Source organism: Bufo bufo, chromosome 5, assembly GCF_905171765.1.
Source record: "Bufo bufo chromosome 5, aBufBuf1.1, whole genome shotgun sequence".
NCBI lineage: Eukaryota > Metazoa > Chordata > Amphibia > Anura > Bufonidae > Bufo > Bufo bufo.
Window position 1 is genome coordinate 236829524 of NC_053393.1, and position 20749 is coordinate 236850272.

At 43.6% G+C, this 20749-nt stretch overlaps 1 protein-coding gene across 1 annotated transcript in view; it reads right to left on the reverse strand.

Annotated features, from left to right (window-relative positions):
- The window catches only part of NPSR1 (neuropeptide S receptor 1), an 835810-nt gene extending 815648 nt beyond the window's left edge, over positions 1–20162 (reverse strand). Inside the window, exon 1 of the mRNA XM_040433038.1 lies at positions 20019–20162. Coding sequence (XP_040288972.1) covers positions 20019–20162 — 144 coding nt within the window. The remainder of the gene's footprint in view (positions 1–20018) is intronic.
- Between the last annotated feature and the right edge of the window lie 587 nt (positions 20163–20749).

Genomic DNA, 20749 nt, shown 5'->3' on the forward strand with positions numbered 1-20749 from the left:
CCCAAAAAGGATATCTTACATTGAAGGTGCTGATAGTTTCATTCAGAAAAACCTAAGACACACGCTACCGTGCAGATAGAAGTCTGATTCTTTGATTAAACCTATACCTGTCACACAGCGCAAAAAAAAAACAGGCCTGACATTTCTATTCAACCAAATCTGTACTGTTTTAGCTGGTCAAGTTATTTGTAGTGACCGTAAAAGCACACTTTTTGTTCTGGGTTGAAAAACTATTCCCAAATTTGCCATTCTCAAAATAACTAGTTTCTGGTATATGAGGCCTACTTGAAATCTATCCGAAAAAGGATATCTTACATTGAAGGTGCTGATAGTGTCATTCAGAAAAACCTAAGACACATGCTACCGTGCAGATAGAAGTCTGATTCTGTGATTAAACCTAAACCTGTCACACAGCGCAAAAAAAAAACAGGCCTGACATTTCTATTCAACCAAATCTGTACTGTTTTAGCTGGTCAAGTTATTTGTAGTGACCGTAAAAGCAGACTTTTTGTTCTGGGTTGAAAAACTATTCCCAAATTTGCCATTCTCAAAATAACTAGTTTCTGGTATATGAGGCCTACTTGAAATCTATCCCAAAAAGGATATCTTACATTGAAGGTGCTGATAGTGTCATTCAGAAAAACCTAAGACACACGCTACCGTGCAGATAGAAGTCTGATTCTGTGATTAAACCTATACCTGTCACACAGCGCAAAAAAAAAAACAGGCCTGACATTTCTATTCAACCAAATCTGTACTGTTTTAGCTGGTCAAGTTATTTGTAGTGACCGTAAAAGCAGACTTTTTGTTCTGGGTTGAAAAACTATTCCCAAATTTGCCATTCTCAAAATAACTAGTTTCTGGTATATGAGGCCTACTTGAAATCTATCCCAAAAAGGATATCTTACATTGAAGGTGCTGATAGTGTCATTCAGAAAAACCTAAGACACACGCTACCGTGCAGATAGAAGTCTGATTCTGTGATTAAACCTATACCTGTCACACAGCGCAAAAAAAAACCCAGACCTGACATTTCTATTCAACCAAATCTGTACTGTTTTAGCTGGTCAAGTTATTTGTAGTGACCGTAAAAGCAGACTTTTTGTTCTGGGTTGAAAAACTATTCCCAAATTTGCCATTCTCAAAATAACTAGTTTCTGGTATATGAGGCCTACATGAAATCTATCCCAAAAAGGATATCTTACATTGAAGGTGCTGATAGTGTCATTCAGAAAAACCTAAGACACACGCTACCGTGCAGATAGAAGTCTGATTCTGTGATTAAACCTATACCTGTCACACAGCGCAAAAAAAAAAACAGGCCTGACATTTCTATTCAACCAAATCTGTACTGTTTTAGCTGGTCAAGTTATTTGTAGTGACCGTAAAAGCAGACTTTTTGTTCTGGGTTGAAAAACTATTCCCAAATTTGCCATTCTCAAAATAACTAGTTTCTGGTATATGAGGCCTACTTGAAATCTATCCCAAAAAGGATATCTTGCATTGAAGGTGCTGATAGTGTCATTCAGAAAACCTAAGACACACGCTACCGTGCAGATAGAAGTCTAATTCTGTGATTAAACCTATACCTGTCACATAGCGCAAAAAAAAAACAGGCCTGACATTTCTATTCAACCAAATCTGTACAGTTTTAGGTGGTCAAGTTATTTGTAGTGACCGTAAAAGCAGACTTTTTGTTCTGGGTTGAAAAACTATTCCCAAATTTGCCATTCTCAAAATAACTAGTTTCTGGTATATGAGGCCTACTTGAAATCTATCCCAAAAAAGATATCTTACATTGAAGGTGCTGATAGTGTCATTCAGAAAAACCTAAGACACACGCTACCGTGCAGATAGAAGTCTGATTCTGTGATTAAACCTATACCTGTCACACAGCGCAAAAAAAAAACAGGCCTGACATTTCTATTCAACCAAATCTGTACTGTTTTAGCTGGTCAAGTTATTTGTAGTAACCATAAAAGCAGACTTTTTGTTCTGGGTTGAAAAACTATTCCCAAATTTGCCATTCTCAAAATAACTCGTTTCTGGTATATGAGGCCTACTTGAAATCTATCCCAAAAAGGATATCTTACATTGAAGGTGCTGATAGTGTCATTCAGAAAAACCTAAGACACACGCTACCATGCAGATAGAAGTCTGATTCTGTGATTAAACCTATACCTGTCACACAGCGCAAAAAAAAAAACAGGCCTGACATTTCTATTCAACCAAATCTGTACTGTTTTAGCTGGTCAAGTTATTTGTAGTGACCGTAAAAGCAGACTTTTTGTTCTGGGTTGAAAAACTATTCCCAAATTTGCCATTCTCAAAATAACTAGTTTCTGGTATATGAGGCCTACATGAAATCTATCCCAAAAAGGATATCTTACATTGAAGGTGCTGATAGTGTCATTCAGAAAAACCTAAGACACACGCTACCGTGCAGATAGAAGTCTGATTCTGTGATTAAACCTATACCTGTCACACAGCGCAAAAAAAAAAACAGGCCTGACATTTCTATTTAACCAAATCTGTACTGTTTTAGCTGGTCAAGTTATTTGTAGTGACCGTAAAAGCAGACTTTTTGTTCTGGGTTGAAAAACTATTCCCAAATTTGCCATTCTCAAAATAACTAGTTTCTGGTATATGAGGCCTACTTGAAATCTATCCCAAAAAGGATATCTTACATTGAAGGTGCTGATAGTGTCATTCAGAAAACCTAAGACACACGCTACAGTGCAGATAGAAGTCTAATTCTGTGATTAAGCCTATACCTGTCTAATAGCGCAAAAAAAAAACAGGCCTGACATTTCTATTCAACCAAATCTGTACAGTTTTAGGTGGTCAAGTTATTTGTAGTGACCGTAAAAGCAGACTTTTTGTTCTGGGTTGAAAAACTATTCCCAAATTTGCCATTCTCAAAATAACTAGTTTCTGGTATATGAGGCCTACTTGAAATCTATCCCAAAAAAGATATCTTACATTGAAGGTGCTGATAGTGTCATTCAGAAAAACCTAAGACACACGCTACCGTGCAGATAGAAGTCTGATTCTGTGATTAAACCTATACCTGTCACACAGCGCAAAAAAAAAACAGGCCTGACATTTCTATTCAACCAAATCTGTACTGTTTTAGCTGGTCAAGTTATTTGTAGTAACCATAAAAGCAGACTTTTTGTTCTGGGTTGAAAAACTATTCCCAAATTTGCCATTCTCAAAATAACTCGTTTCTGGTATATGAGGCCTACTTGAAATCTATCCCAAAAAGGATATCTTACATTGAAGGTGCTGATAGTGTCATTCAGAAAAACCTAAGACACACGCTACCATGCAGATAGAAGTCTGATTCTGTGATTAAACCTATACCTGTCACACAGCGCAAAAAAAAAAACAGGCCTGACATTTCTATTCAACCAAATCTGTACTGTTTTAGCTGGTCAAGTTATTTGTAGTGACCGTAAAAGCAGACTTTTTGTTCTGGGTTGAAAAACTATTCCCAAATTTGCCATTCTCAAAATAACTAGTTTCTGGTATATGAGGCCTACATGAAATCTATCCCAAAAAGGATATCTTACATTGAAGGTGCTGATAGTGTCATTCAGAAAAACCTAAGACACACGCTACCGTGCAGATAGAAGTCTGATTCTGTGATTAAACCTATACCTGTCACACAGCGCAAAAAAAAAAACAGGCCTGACATTTCTATTCAACCAAATCTGTACTGTTTTAGCTGGTCAAGTTATTTGTAGTGACCGTAAAAGCAGACTTTTTGTTCTGGGTTGAAAAACTATTCCCAAATTTGCCATTCTCAAAATAACTAGTTTCTGGTATATGAGGCCTACTTGAAATCTATCCCAAAAAGGATATCTTGCATTGAAGGTGCTGATAGTGTCATTCAGAAAACCTAAGACACACGCTACCGTGCAGATAGAAGTCTAATTCTGTGATTAAACCTATACCTGTCACATAGCGCAAAAAAAAAACAGGCCTGACATTTCTATTCAACCAAATCTGTACAGTTTTAGGTGGTCAAGTTATTTGTAGTGACCGTAAAAGCAGACTTTTTGTTCTGGGTTGAAAAACTATTCCCAAATTTGCCATTCTCAAAATAACTAGTTTCTGGTATATGAGGCCTACTTGAAATCTATCCCAAAAAAGATATCTTACATTGAAGGTGCTGATAGTGTCATTCAGAAAAACCTAAGACACACGCTACCGTGCAGATAGAAGTCTGATTCTGTGATTAAACCTATACCTGTCACACAGCGCAAAAAAAAAACAGGCCTGACATTTCTATTCAACCAAATCTGTACTGTTTTAGCTGGTCAAGTTATTTGTAGTAACCATAAAAGCAGACTTTTTGTTCTGGGTTGAAAAACTATTCCCAAATTTGCCATTCTCAAAATAACTCGTTTCTGGTATATGAGGCCTACTTGAAATCTATCCCAAAAAGGATATCTTACATTGAAGGTGCTGATAGTGTCATTCAGAAAAACCTAAGACACACGCTACCATGCAGATAGAAGTCTGATTCTGTGATTAAACCTATACCTGTCACACAGCGCAAAAAAAAAAACAGGCCTGACATTTCTATTCAACCAAATCTGTACTGTTTTAGCTGGTCAAGTTATTTGTAGTGACCGTAAAAGCAGACTTTTTGTTCTGGGTTGAAAAACTATTCCCAAATTTGCCATTCTCAAAATAACTAGTTTCTGGTATATGAGGCCTACTTGAAATCTATCCCAAAAAGGATATCTTACATTGAAGGTGCTGATAGTGTCATTCAGAAAAACCTAAGACACACGCTACCGTGCAGATAGAAGTCTGATTCTGTGATAAAACCTATACCTGTCACACAGCGCAAAAAAAAAAAACAGGCCTGACATTTCTATTCAACCAAATCTGTACTGTTTTAGCTGGTCAAGTTATTTGTAGTGACCGTAAAAGCAGACTTTTTGTTCTGGGTTGAAAAACTATTCCCAAATTTGCCATTCTCAAAATAACTAGTTTCTGGTATATGAGGCCTACTTGAAATCTATCCCAAAAAGGATATCTTACATTAAATGTGCTGATAGTGTCATTCAGAAAACCTAAGACACACGCTACCGTGCAGATAGAATTCTAATTCTGTGATTAAACCTATACCTGTCACATAGCGCAAAAAAAAAAACATGCCTGACATTTCTATTCAAAAACTATTCCCAAATTTGCCATTCTCAAAATAACTAGTTTCTGGTATATGAGGCCTACTTGAAATCTATCCCAAAAAGGATATCTTACATTGAAGGTGCTGATAGTGTCATTCAGAAAAACCTAAAACACACGCTACCATGCAGATAGAAGTCTAATTCTGTGATTAAACCTATACCTGTCACATAGCGCAAAAAAAAAAAAACAGGCCTGACATTTCTATTCAACCAAATCTGTACTGTTTTAGCTGGTCAAGTTATTTGCAGTCACCGTAAAAGCACACTTTTTGTTCTGGGTTGAAAAACTATTCCCAAATTTGCCATTCTCAAAATTGTGGTGAACGGGAACAATGAGGAAAACATCTAATAAGGGACGCGGACGCGGACATGGTCGTGGTGGTGTTAGTGGACCCTCTGGTGCTGGGAGAGGACGTGGCCGTTCTGCCACAGCCACACGTCCTAGTGAACCAACTACCTCAGGTCCCAGTAGCCAGCAGAATTTACAGCAATATTTGGTGGGGCCCATTGCCGTTCTAAGGATGGTAAGGCCTGAGCAGGTACAGGCATTAGTCAATTGGGTGGCCGACAGTGGATCCAGCACGTTCACATTATCTCCCACCCAGTCTTCTGCAGAAAGCGCACAGATGGCGCATGAAACCCAAGCCCATCGGTCTCTCACATCGCCCCCATGCATATCAGGGAAATTGTCTGAGCCTCAAGTTATGCAGCAGTCTCTTATGCTGTTTGAAGACTCTGCTGCCAGGGTTTCCCAAGGGCATCCACCTAGCCCTTCCCCAGGGGTGGAAGAGATAGAATGCACTAACGCACAACCACTTATTTTTCATGATGATGAGGACATGGGAATACCACCTCAGCACGTCTCTGATGATGACGAAACACAAGTGCCAACTGCTGCGTCTTTCTGCAGTGTGCAGACTAAACAGGAGGTCAGGGATCAAGACTGGGTGGAAGATGATGCAGGGGACAATGAGGTCCTAGACCCCACATGGAATGAAGGTCGTGCCACTGACTTTCAGAGTTCGGAGGAAGAGGCAGTGGTGAGACCGAGCCAACAGCGTAGCAAAAGAGGGAGCAGTGGGCAAAATCAGAACACCCGCCGCCAAGAGACTCCGCCTGCTACTGACCGCCGCCATCTGGGACCGAGCACCCCAAAGGCAGCTTCAAGGAGTTCCCTGGCATGGCACTTCTTCAAACAATGTGCTGACGACAAGACCCGAGTGGTTTGCACGCTGTGCCATCAGAGCCTGAAGCGAGGCATTAACGTTCTGAACCTTAGCACAACCTGCATGACCAGGCACCTGCATGCAAAGCATGAACTGCAGTGGAGTAAACACCTTAAAAACAAGGAAGTCACTCAGGCTCCCCCTGCTACCTCTTCTGCTGCTGCCGCCTCGGCCTTTTCTGCTGCTGCCGCCGCCTCTTCTGCTGCTGCTGCCGCCGCCTCGGCCTCTTCCTCTGCCTCTGGAGGAACGTTGGCACCTGCCGCCCAGCAAACATGGGATGTACCACCAACACCACCACCTGCGTCACCAAGCATCTCAACCATGTCACACGGCAGCGTTCAGCTCTCCATCTCACAAACATTTGAGAGAAAGCGTAAATTCCCACCTAGCAACCCTCGATCCCTGGCCCTGAATGCCAGCATTTCTAAACTACTGGCCTATGAAATGCTGTCATTTAGGCTGGTGGAGACACACAGCTTCAAACAGCTCATGTCACTTGCTGTCCCACAGTATGTTGTTCCCAGCCGGCACTACTTCTCCAAGAGAGCCGTGCCTTCCCTGCATAAACAAGTGTCCGATAAAATCAAGTGTGCACTGCGCAACGCCATCTGTGGCAAGGTCCACCTAACCACAGATACGTGGACCAGTAAGCACAGCCAGGGACGCTATATCTCCCTAACTGCACACTGGGTAAATGTAGAGGCGGCTGGGCCCCAGGCGGAGAGCTGTTTGGCGCACGTCCTTCCGCCGCCAAGGATCGCAGGGCAACATTCTTTGCCTCCTGTCTCCTCCTCCTCCTACTCAGCTTCCTCCTCCTCTTCTTCCACCTGCTCATCCAGTCAGCCACACACCTTCACCACCAACTTCAGCACAGCCCGGGGTAAACGTCAGCAGGCCATTCTGAAACTCATATGTTTGGGGGACAGGCCCCACACCGCACAGGAGTTGTGGGGGGGTATAGAACAACAGACCGACGAGTGGTTGCTGCCGGTGAGCCTCAAGCCCGGCCTGGTGGTGTGCGATAATGGGCGAAATCTCGTTGCAGCTCTGGGACTAGCCGGTTTGACGCACATCCCTTGCCTGGCGCATGTGCTGAATTTGGTGGTGCAGAAGTTCATTCGCAACTACCCCGACATGTCAGAGCTGCTGCATAAAGTGCGGGCCGTCTGTTCGCGCTTCCGGCGTTCACACCCTGCCGCTGCTCGCATGTCTGCGCTACAGCGTAACTTCGGCCTTCCCGCTCACCGCCTCATATGCGACGTACCCACCAGGTGGAACTCCACCTTGCATATGCTGGACAGACTGTGCGAGTAGCAGCAGGCCATAGTGGAGTTTCAGCTGCAGCACGCACGGGTCAGTCGCACTGCGGATCAGACACACTTCACCACCAATGACTGGGCCTCCATGCGAGACCTGTGTGCCCTGTTGCGCTGTTTCGAGTACTCCACCAACATGGCCAGTGGCGATGACGCCATTATCAGCGTTACAATACCACTTCTATGTCTCCATGAGAAAACACTTAGGGCGATGATGGAAGAGGAGGTGGCCCAGGAGGAAGAGGAGGAAGAGGGGTCATTTTTAGCACTTTCAGGCCAGTCTCTTCGAAGTGACTCAGAGGGAGGTTTTTTGCAACACCAGAGGCCAGGTACAAATGTGGCCAGACAGGGCCCACTACTGGAGGACGAGGAGGACGAGGATGAGGAGGAGGTGGAGGAGGTGGAGGATGAAGCATGTTCACAGCGGGGTGGCACCCAAAGCAGCTCGGGCCCATCACTGGTGCGTGGCTGGGGGGAAACACAGGACGATGACGATACGCCTCCCACAGAGGACAGCTTGTCCTTACCTCTGGGCAGCCTGGCACACATGAGCGACTACATGCTGCAGTGCCTGCGCAACGACAGCAGAGTTGCCCACATTTTAACGTGTGCGGACTACTGGGTTGCCACCCTGCTGGATCCCCGGTACAAAGACAATGTGCCCACCTTACTTCCTACACTGGAGCGTGATAGGAAGATGCGCGAGTACAAGCGCACGTTGGTAGACGCGCTACTGAGAGCATTCCCAAATGTCACAGGGGAACCAGTGGAAGCCCAAGGCGAAGGCAGAGGAGGAGCAAGAGGTCGCCAACGCAGCTGTGTTACGGCCAGCTCCTCTGAGGGCAGGGTTAGCATGGCAGAGATGTGGAAAAGTTTTGTCAACATGCCACAGCTAACTGCACCACCACCTGATACGGAACGTGTTAGCAGGAGGCAACATTTCACTAACATGGTGGAACAGTACCTGTGCACACCCCTCCACGTACTGACTGATGGTTCGGCCCCATTCAACTTCTGGGTCTCCAAATTGTCCACGTGGCCAGAGCTAGCCTTTTATGCCTTGGAGGTGCTGGCCTGCCCGGCGGCCAGCGTTTTGTCTGTACGTGTATTCAGCACAGCAGGGGGCGTCATTACAGACAAACGCAGCCGCCTGTCTACAGCCAATGTGGACAAGCTGACGTTCATAAAAATGAACCAGGCATGGATCCCACAGGACCCGTCCATCCCTTGTGCAGATTAGATATTAACTACCTCCCCTTAACCATATATTATTCTACTCCAGGGCACTTCCTTATTCAATACTATTTTTTATTTCATTTTACCATTATATTGCGGTGCAACCCAAAGTTGAATGAACCTCTCCTCTGTCTGGGTGCCGGGGCCTAAATGTGTAACAGTGGCCTGTTCCAGTGGTGGGTGACGTGAAGCCTGATTCTCTGCTATGACATGAAGACTTATTCTGTGCTGACATGAAGCCAGATACTCTGTTACGCGACCTCTCTCCTCTGCCTGGGTGCCTGGGCCTAAATATGTGACAGTGGCCTGTTCCAGTGGTGGGTGACGTGAACCCTGATTCTCTGCTATGACATGAAGACAGATTCTGTGCTGACATAAGGCCAGATTCTCTGTTACGGGACCTCTCTCCTCTGCCTGGGTGCCTGGGCCTAAATATGTGACAGTGGCCTGTTCCAGTGGTGGGTGACGTAAAGCCTGATTCTCTGCTATGACATGAAGACAGATTCTGTGCTGACATAAGGCCAGATTCTCTGTTAAGGGACCTCTCTCCTCTGCCTGGGTGCCTGGGCCTAAATGTGTGACAGTGGCCTGTTCCAGTGGTGGGTGACGTGAAGCCTGATTCTCTGCTATGACATGAAGACAGATTCTGCGCTGACATAAGGCCAGATTCTCTGTTACGGGACCTCTCTCCTCTGCCTGGGTGCCTGGGCCTAAATGTGTGACAGTGGCCTGTTCCAGTGGTGGGTGACGTGAAGCCTGATTCTGTGCTATGACATGAAGACAGATTCTGTGCTGACATAAGGCCAGATTCTCTGTTACGGGACCTCTCTCCTCTGCCTGGGTGCCTGGGCCTAAATATGTGACAGTGGCCTGTTCCAGTGGTGGGTGACGTGAAGCCTGATTCTCTGCTATGACATGAAGACAGATTCTGCGCTGACATAAGGCCAGATTCTCTGTTACGGGACCTCTCTCCTCTGCCTGGGTGCCTGGGCCTAAATGTGTGACAGTGGCCTGTTCCAGTGGTGGGTGACGTGAAGCCTGATTCTCTGCTATGACATGAAGACAGATTCTGCGCTGACATAAGGCCAGATTCTCTGTTACGGGACCTCTCTCCTCTGCCTGGGTGCCTGGGCCTAAATGTGTGACAGTGGCCTGTTCCAGTGGTGGGTGACGTGAAGCCTGATTCTCTGCTATGACATGAAGACAGATTCTGCGCTGACATAAGGCCAGATTCTCTGTTACGGGACCTCTCTCCTCTGCCTGGGTGCCTGGGCCTAAATGTGTGACAGTGGCCTGTTCCAGTGGTGGGTGACGTGAAGCCTGATTCTCTGCTATGACATGAAGACAGATTCTGCGCTGACATAAGGCCAGATTCTCTGTTACGGGACCTCTCTCCTCTGCCTGGGTGCCTGGGCCTAAATGTGTGACAGTGGCCTGTTCCAGTGGTGGGTGACGTGAAGCCTGATTCTCTGCTATGACATGAAGACAGATTCTGCGCTGACATAAGGCCAGATTCTCTGTTGCGGGACCTCTCTCCTCTGCCTGGGTGCCTGGGCCTAAATATGTGACAGTGGCCTGTTCCAGTGGTGGGTGACGTGAAGCCTGATTCTCTGCTATGACATGAAGACAGATTCTGCGCTGACATAAGGCCAGATTCTCTGTTACGGGTCCTCTCTCCTCTGCCTGGGTGCCTGGGCCTAAATGTGTGACAGTGGCCTGTTCCAGTGGTGGGTGACGTGAAGCCTGATTCTCTGCTATGACATGAAGACAGATTCTGTGCTGACATAAGGCCAGATTCTCTGTTACGGGACCTCTCTCCTCTGCCTGGGTGCCTGGGCCTAAATGTGTGACAGTGGCCTGTTCCAGTGGTGGGTGACGTGAAGCCTGATTCTCTGCTATGACATGAAGACAGATTCTGCGCTGACATAAGGCCAGATTTTCTGTTACGGGACCTCTCTCCTCTGCCTGGGTGCCTGGGCCTAAATGTGTGACAGTGGCCTGTTCCAGTGGTGGGTGACGTGAAGCCTGATTCTCTGCTATGACATGAAGACAGATTCTGCGCTGACATAAGGCCAGATTCTCTGTTACGGGACCTCTCTCCTCTGCCTGGGTGCCTGGGCCTAAATGTGTGACAGTGGCCTGTTCCAGTGGTGGGTGACGTGAAGCCTGATTCTCTGCTATGACATGAAGACAGATTCTGTGCTGACATAAGGCCAGATTCTCTGTTACGGGACCTCTCTTCTCTGCCTCGGTGCCTGGGCCTAAATGTGTGACAGTGGCCTGTTCCAGTGGTGGGTGACGTGAAGCCTGATTCTCTGCTATGACATGAAGACAGATTCTGCGCTGACATAAGGCCAGATTCTCTGTTACGGGACCTCTCTCCTCTGCCTGGGAGCCTGGGCCTAAATGTGTGACAGTGGCCTGTTCCAGTGGTGGGTGACGTGAAGCCTGATTCTCTGCTATGACATGAAGACAGATTCTGCGCTGACATAAGGCCAGATTCTCTGTTACGGGACCTCTCTCCTCTGCCTGGGTGCCTGGGCCTAAATGTGTGACAGTGGCCTGTTCCAGTGGTGGGTGACGTGAAGCCTGATTCTCTGCTATGACATGAAGGCTGATTCTGCGCTGACATAAGGCCAGATTATCTGTTACGGGACCTCTCTCCTCTGCCTGGGTGCCTGGGCCTAAATGTGTGACAGTGGCCTGTTCCAGTGGTGGGTGACATGAAGCCAGATTCTCTGCTATGGCATGAAGAGACTGATTTTCTGCTGACATGAAGCCAGATTCTTTGCTATGGCATGAAGAGACTGATTCTCTGCTGACGTGAAGCCAGATTCTCTGCTATGGGACCTCTGTTCTATTGATATTGGGTCATTTTTATTTTTTAAATTTTTATTTTAATTCATTTCCCTATCCACATTTGTTTGCAGGGGATTTACCTACATGTTGCTGCCTTTTGCAGCCCTCTAGCTCTTTCCTGGGCTGTTTTACAGCCTTTTTAGTGCCCAAAAGTTCGGGTCCCCATTGACTTCAATGGGGTTCGGGTTCGGGACGAAGTTCGGTTCGGGTTCGGATCCCGAACCCGAACATTTCCGGGAAGTTCGGCCGAACTTCTCGAACCCGAACATCCAGGTGTTCGCTTAACTCTAGTCATGGGTCAAAGTTCTTTACAATGTAAAAGAATATGGCAGGCACGAATATCACCATATGTTTGCATGTTCGGCGAATCGCGAACGAGCAAAATTCGCCGCGAACAGACCGCCGGGCAAACCGCAAGGCCGTCATTACTAGGGGTGCATCAGGGGTCTTCAAATGTGACATGGCAGCTTCAAATTATCCCAGTGAAATCTGCTTTCCAAAAACCATATGGCATTCCTTTCCTTCTGCGCAATGCCGTGTGCCCGTACAGCCGTTTACAACCACATATGGGGTATTTTTGTAAACTACAGAATCAGGGCCATAAATATTGAGTTTTTTTTGGCTGTTAACCCTTGCTTTGTAAGTGGAAAAAATGGATTCAAATGCAAAATCTGCCCAAAAAGTTAAATTTTGAAATTGTATCTCTATTTTCCATTAATTCTTGTGGAACACCTAAACGGTTAACAAAGTTTGTAAAATCAGTTTTGAATACCTTGAGGGGTGGAGTTTCTAAAATGGGGTCATTTTTGGGTGGTTTGTATTATGTAAGCCTCACAAAGTGACTTTAGACCTGAACTGGTCCTGAAAAAGTGGGTTTTAGAAATTTTCATAAAAATGGCCTGGAAAAGGTGAAGCGTTTTAAAGTTATAACCACATAAAGTGACACATGTAAGATTTGCAAAAAATGGCCTGGTCCTTAAAGGGAACCTGTTACCGGGATTTTGGGTATAGAGCTGAGGACATGGGTTGCTAGATAGCCACAAGCACATCCGCAATACCCAGTCCCCATAGCTCTGTGTGCTTTTATTATGTATAAAAAAAGATTTGATACATTTGCAAATTAATCTGAGATGAGTCAGAGCTTGAAAATATGACTCTTCTCTGGTCACACAAGTAAGATATGACTCTTTTATGTTAATTTGCATATGTATTAAATCCTTTTTTTTAACACAATAAAAGCACAGAGAGCTATGGGGACTGGGTATTGCGGATGTGCTATCGGCCATCTAGCAACCCATGTCCTCAGCTCTATACCCAAAATCCCGGTGACAGGTTCCCTTTAAGGTGAAAATGGCTGGGTCCTTAAGGGGTTAATTTTTTTCCATTACGCCGTTCTTCATATGGAATAAATATTTCATATTTTAATAGTACAGGTGTTTTCAGATACAGTGATGCCTGTCATGTTTTTTTTTTTTATTGTGACTATAACAAGAAATCATTAAATTGACATTTGTATTCTTTAATGTTATTTTATCCATTACAGAATAAAGCATTCAGTATATTACAATGTAGTGCTGCCAACTGCAGTCCTATATTGGAATATACTAGTGATTCAAACAGGCTCCGGCCAATCACTACAAAGTAACAGCTTCACCGATTCCAGCTTAGGAAGCTGTTGTCACTGCCTGCCCTGTGAGAGATCTGAGAAGATCCGATAGACTTGCCGCACGGTAATCTATCTGACAGGTTTTTCTGTGTTTCCCTTCTGTTTGTTGTTTTGGGCAGGATCCCACCCACCTCTCCACAGGTTCTGCTTGTTAGCCGTTTAAGAGGCTCTATTTAAGTCCGCCTCTTACTGCTGACTTTGTGGTTAATAGTTTCCTTCTGGAGTTCTTTACAGGTTGTTTGTGGATCCTCTACTTCCAACTCATCTCAAGCTAAGTCCTCCTGTTCTCCCCTTGGTGTGTGTGTTGCTTCTAGGTCTCAGGGAGACGCTGGTCCCTTCACGGTGTAAGGTACTGGCTGCCTCATTTCCTGCTCCCTAAGTTAGGGTTTGCTTCAGTGTTAGCAGGGCTTAGGTTACAGAGTATGAGTTCGTTCACCTTCAGGACTCGCTCATACGGTCAGCAGTCAGGGAGAGGCTCAGGGATTGTTAGGAGGTTACCACTCCCTCCTCCCTAGCTTTGGGGCCTAGTCTGTTTACCTGTTGCTGTTTGTTTACTTGGTGTTCCTCTTATCCCCACTTGCTGTGACATTATCAACCGCCACTACCGTCATTATTTTCCTTGCTTTGTGCAGATCTGGATACTGTTAATGCACTGGTGTATCGCATGCAGGGATTATCTTTGGAGGTAGCTGACCTCCATAATTCAGTTGCACAGTTTCAGAATTCTCAGGCGTCTGGTTCTGTCAGTGGGAACCAGGGCAGCCTCTTTGAACCTAAAGTTGCCCTTCCAGATAGGTTTTCTGGGGGGAGTGATAATTTTGTTCAGTTCAGAGAAATTTGTAAACTGTATTTTCGACTGTGTCCGCTCTCCTCTGGGGACAAAAATCAAAAAGTAGGGATTATTATTTCTCTGCTGAAAGGTGATGCTCAGTCCTGGGCCTTTTCTCTACCAATCGGTTCCCAATCACTCTGATCGGTGGATGAATTTTTCAGGGCCCTGGGCCTTATTTATGATGACCCAGCCCGGGTTTCTCTGGCCGAATCTAAGCTGCGTAGTTTGAGTCAGGGAGAACGTTTTGCAGAGTCATATTGCTCTGAATTTAGGAGATGGGCAACTGATTCGGAGTGGAATGACCCAGCACTCCGTAATCAATTCTGTCAAGGGCTGTCTGAGAGACAAAAAGACGCCCTGACATTCCACGAAAACCCTGATTCTTTGGATGTGGCTATGTCCCTTGCTGTACGGATTGATAGACGCCTGAGAGAGAGATGCAAGGTTCCCTTTCACTCGGGATGCACTACCATATGGGGAAGCAGTCTCTTCTGTCCCGCGGGGTACAGAGACACTCAAGCTCGTGTCTGGTGATGAGTCTATGCAATTGGGACAGGTCTCTTCATGCCCTGGTAATAGGAACTTCAGGGTTCAGAGAAGACTTTGTTTCTTCTGTGGTAAAGAAGGACATTTTATTAACATACAGTATGTCCTTATATTAAACCTCAAGGTGAAAAAAAAAAAAGGTTGTAACTAATGTGTCTAGTTCTCTTACTCTTTGCAGTGTGGGTGGGGAGTCGGAGAGGGTATTTGTCTTTTACCGGTAGTACACAATTTCTCCTGCCTGCCATGGTGGCGCTAGACTCCAAAAATATTGAATTGGAAGTAATTGTTGATAGTGGGGCAGGGGTTAACCTTGTGGACTATCTGTTCGTTCAGAGTCATGGGTTTAAAACAAGCGCATTAAACATCTGTGTTTGCTATTGATTCTGCCTCTCTCTCTCGCAAAAGTGTCTGACTCATATCGTGCATGATATTCATTTGAGAGTGGGTGATTCCCATGTTGAGTCCATTTCTTGTTTTGTATTTCAGGATACATTTTCTGTAGTAATTAGTAAACATCAAAAACTGTATCAGCGCTTTCTGATTCTCACTGCCTGCCCTGTGAGAGATCTGAGAAGATCGTATAGACTTGCAGCACGGGAGTCTATCTGACAGATTTTTCTGTGTTTCCCTTCTGTTTGTTGTTGTGGGCAGGATCCCACCTCTCCACAGTTTCTACTCGTTAGCTGTTTAAGAGGCTCTATTTAAGTTTGTCTCTTACTGCTGACTTTGCAGTTTCAGATTTTCCTTCTGGAGTTCTTTGCAGGTTGTTTGTGGATCCTCTACTTCCCGCTCGTCTCAAGCTAAGTGCTCCTGTTCTCCCCTTTGTGCGTGTGTTGCTTCTAGGTCTCAGGGAGACGCTGGTCCCTTCACGGTGGAAGGTACTGGCTGCCTCATTCCCCACTCCCTAAGTTAGGCTTTGCTTCAATGTCAGCATGGCTTAGGTTACAGCGTATGAGTTCGTTCACCATCAGGACTTGCTCATACTGTCAGCAGTCAGGGAATGGCTCTGGGATTGTTAGGAGGTTACCATTCCCTCCTCCCTAGCTTTGGGGCCTAGTCTGTTTACCTGTTGCTGTTTGTTTACTTGGTGTTCCTCTTATCCCCACTTGCCGTGACAGCTGTTACTAGAGTAGGAGGCTCTGGCATTTTCACCACTCAGATGCTGTGGTCACACTTCCCTCTTTCCCTGTCTGACACCGATTTGTATGATCAGTGCAGGCAAGATGGTGCATGAGCTGGAAAAGCAACACAGACATTTCCATGCTGAAAGGTCCCAGGGTACAGTAAAAGAAGATGAGAACACCGATCACTGGAGGCTAAAGGGACTTTGATAATGTCTCAAATGGAAGGGGCAAGAACCAGGAAGATAATACTGTGGTGTAATTGTAGAGAGATGTTTTAATATAAAGGTAAGGATTCATGCAAACAAGTATGTGTGCCCTGTGTTGCGGACCGCAAATGGTCCACAGTGCATGGGTCCTGGCCGAGTGCACCTCATTTGCGGATGTGAACCAATTCACTGCGGACATATTCATATTCTAGGGCTACATTAACAAAGAGTGACTAAAATAAAGTGGCAACCATACCGTACAGCAGAGCCTGTAAAGTTGCACATGGAGTCCTTACAGATCTGTATTTGAAGCTCTGAACAATCCGTGTGCCATGGTATGGCACGTATTATGAAGGTATTCCCAATAGAAGGTATTCCCAATATTCCTGCTTCTAGGATAAAGCAGCCAGTTCAACACAGCACAGTATGCTATTTTTTTTTTTTCTTTGAATTTCAGGTAGATCAGAGAGTAGAAATATTTGTATGCCCCACTATGAAATGGAAGCATAAGCTAGTACAGTAAAGACTTTCATGGGTCAGTAATATGGCCAGGTGCTTGAACCCTTAGTGATGCTAAAAGCAATTAAGCTAATTAAATAAACTCCAAACTTAAAATAAAAATCATATAAAATAAACATCATTAAAAGGGCTGCAATATATCTCCAGTTATAGGTTCTCAGGTCTATTTAAATGCTTCTAATTGTACATGCAACTGAAGCTGTGAAATAGTGATCACTGGGGACATCAATTTGGACTTTTTTACACTAATCCAGTTGAAGAACACTGCAGTCAGCCACCCCAAAGCCTGAAATTGCTGCATAGAGATAAGGCTAGGTTCACACTGTGTTAAAGGAAATGTTTCACCAAAAATCTATAATTTATCAATTAAAATCAGAAAACAACACTAGTGTTGGGCTTACATGCTCGGTCAAACACCAGTTCGGCTCGAGTATCACTATGCTCAGCCGAATATCGCGTGTGCTCGAGTCAGTGTATTTAAATCTAATTTAGCCTCTATTTCTGATATGTTTCTGGCAGGATTTGAACTCACAACCTTCTACATTACAGCCCAGAATGTTAACCACTACATTATAGAGCTGCATGGACAGTAACTAAAAAAAATTTAAAATATGTGATTTCTGATGTATAGGAATACTTACTAGTCTTAAGTATTCATATACAGCAGAAGTCTCATTTTTATTTTTTATTTTTTAAGTAACTGGTCATACAGCTCTATAGTGTAGTTGTTAACATTATGGGCTGTAAATGTAGAAGGTTGTGAGTTCAAATCCCGCCAGAAAGTATTTAGAAATAGAGGCTAAATGTTTTAATATGGATATTGACATGGAAAATTTAAAATAACATCATCAAAAATTCTTTAATTATATGTTGAACATAAAAACCTGATTTAAACAATAGGTCATTTTCTGATGACATATTCCCTTTAAAGAGTTACGTTCCACTGGGCCATTTTCTATAATCTGCTATTGACTCCTAAATAAATGAAAATGTGCATTACACATGTTTGGATAAATTTTTATTGAAAATTGTTAAGGAAAGGTACACTAATGTATTGGCATATATAGTTCAGGAGAATTTAGTGCTGCCCAAATGTGGTGCGAACCTAATCGTTGGCTGTTTTTAACAGGGGTATATTTAGGTCAGAATTTTGTATCAGCATCTGTAAGCCAAATCTAAAGTTGGGCCCAAAACATGAAAGACATACAAACCCTTTTTACTGTATAAATATAAACATACTTTCATAAGCTCCAATGTGGTAACACAGTTGAGTCACATTATTATGACCAGCAGCTAATATCCAGAGTAATTGCCCTGTGCAGCACAGAAAGCAGCTAGATGGACTGAGAGTGACTCAGTAAGGTTCTGGTAGGTTGTCACAGGTATCTGGAGCCATGCTTTCTGCAGTGCATCCAAATTTGCTGGAATGCACGTGGGGGAGGATCCATAGAGCAAACACCATGATGAAGGTTGTCCCACAGATGATCAGTTGGGTTAAGGCTGGGGAATTAGAGGGCCAGGGTAGTACTTGGAAGTCTTGGTCATTCTCTTCCAATGTTGAATATTTATATACCTTTGTGACATGTGGCATTGTCTTGCTGGAAGATCCCATCCAACCCAGGAAAAATAATCAGCATGTACTGTATGTTTGTAAGTGATCTGCAAGTATGGATTCATACCCAGATTGGTTGAGAGTGCCTTTCACATGGATGAGTGGGCCCAGAGAAGGCTATGAAAACATTCCCCAGACCATAACGCTGTCACCACCAGCTTTTGTTTTTCCAGCAATAGTTGCAGAGTATTTGCTCTATGATGTTTCTCGTCTGACATGCCAGCGTCCATCCATTTAATGAAGCACTAAACATGATGCACTGGAGAAGGCAACCCTTTTCCAATCAGCGGAGATCCGATTCTGACACTGCCACAAAAATGGGAGCATTTTCTTTATTAGCAGAGGTGCTTCGAAGCCCCATACACAGTAGGGTTCACTGAACTGTTGTTTTAGACATACAGTACATCTGGTAGCACCCTGGTTCATTTTGGTGGTGAGTGTCTCCACTGTAGCGTGTTGGTTCGCCCTTACGCACCTTTGTAGCTAACATTGACCTCTCACATTAGTGCGCTACAGTTTTCACATTGCATATTCGCAAATGGTGCCATTTGTCCACTTACAATACACTTTTACCACAGCAGCTGCACAAGCTGCACAGATTGAGAAATACCGCCACCCTTGGCCCAAAAGCCAATAATTATCCCTTTCTGCAACTCTGATAAATCTTGCCTTTTACTCATGACAGCAATGAGGAATCTGTGTGCAAACAGTCTATTGCATACCATACAGCGTGTATACCCACCAAGGCTCGTGACACATGACTTGCCCTTCCAAATTTATGATTATCCTTTTGATTATATTTTTACTTGCTTATTTTCCTCTTCTGGTTTTGGCTTGCAAATAAGGATTAAAAATACTGACCAATATACAGGACAAAACTAGCCTATGGGTACTGGCACATGAAAACAGATTTCAAAACAGAAATTCTGTGTTTTTTCTTGCAGATTTCTGTGCGTTTCCACAACAAATTCACACCAAAAATTGCATTTGTTACTTGTGTTTTTTGTTTTGGATTTGATGTGGTTTTGCTGCAGATTTCACCCTTCCATTGAAAAGGGTGAAATCTGTATCCAAAATTGCACAAACAATTGACATTTCAAAATCCTTATTGCAGATCAATTTCTAGAAGAAAACAAACAAAGTGTACCTCAGATTTGTCTAATCTTATACACTTTACTGGTACTGGATGGTGTCCACATGAACACCAAGTACTGTATATCTAAACTTTCCAAAGGAAAGGAGGAATATTTTTTTTTTTTACTTGAAAGTAACATGCTTAAAGGAAAAGATAACATATCTACAGTATGTACAGTTCTAAAAATAAATCTTATGTTTGCATGGACAAGTTTATTATTATTACATGAAACTTTTTTTTAATGTTTTAACTTTCTGGGTAATTGATTTTGTTGTTTTAGTTCTGGGTTGACATTAATGAAACAGAAATGTGTACTAATATTAATGTTCTTATTATTACTATTTTAGCCTTAATACCTATATTTTATCAATGCAGATGTTCTTGATAGTATCCATTGTCATAACAAATAGTTTTCAAATACCTAGTAATAAAATAAACCTAAAAATCTATTCTAACATTAAAATGCTAAACAATGTGTCCAGATGTATATCTAACACAACTATATCAAGAAAATGAAATGGAAAAATTTATTACCTTAAAAGATGTGTAGAAGGATTGCCAGTCATCTTCCCCCGCATCTGTAGAAGAGATTGTTGATGAGCAACTTGCAGAAATTAAATCCAGTCTTCCTGTACTGCCATTTAAATTCACACTTGGTTCCGTAAAACTAACTTGCATTGCAGGATCTGGCTGTGCAACAGCTAACAACAGCTTGTCTTTGGAGTGAATCGGATCCAGGGAACTGAAAAGCACGAATGTGAACACAGCCTCTGTTCTCCACTAATAGCTAACTGAGGCATGGAGCTGGAGAACAGCTTCATTTGTGCTGCAACAGAAACCCCTCTTCACGCTGTACTCATCAGTATTGACAGACAGTGCTCTGTAATGCAAAAAGAAGATAGCCACATGCTGCACAGTGCAGCTGATGCTTGCAAGACACATTCAATGCATTTCAGAAAATGACACATTATATTGTGCTGCAACACAAATAAAATATGAAATATGTATACTTCATTTGTTTCCTTCAAAAACAAGGTTATGATTTTATTTGTGACAGTGCTAATAGACTTTTACTAATAAGATGTTTTTTCTTTCCTTTAGCATTAAATTTCTATTTATTCAATTAATTTAAATGTAATTAATCCCTTAAAGAGGACCTTTCATGGTTTTGTATTAATGAAGTAAATACCTTTACTTACAGGGTACTTGCTGATGCTGCCACCCTGCCTGATTTTTTAAAATATCGCTCCTGCGCCCCGCTGTGC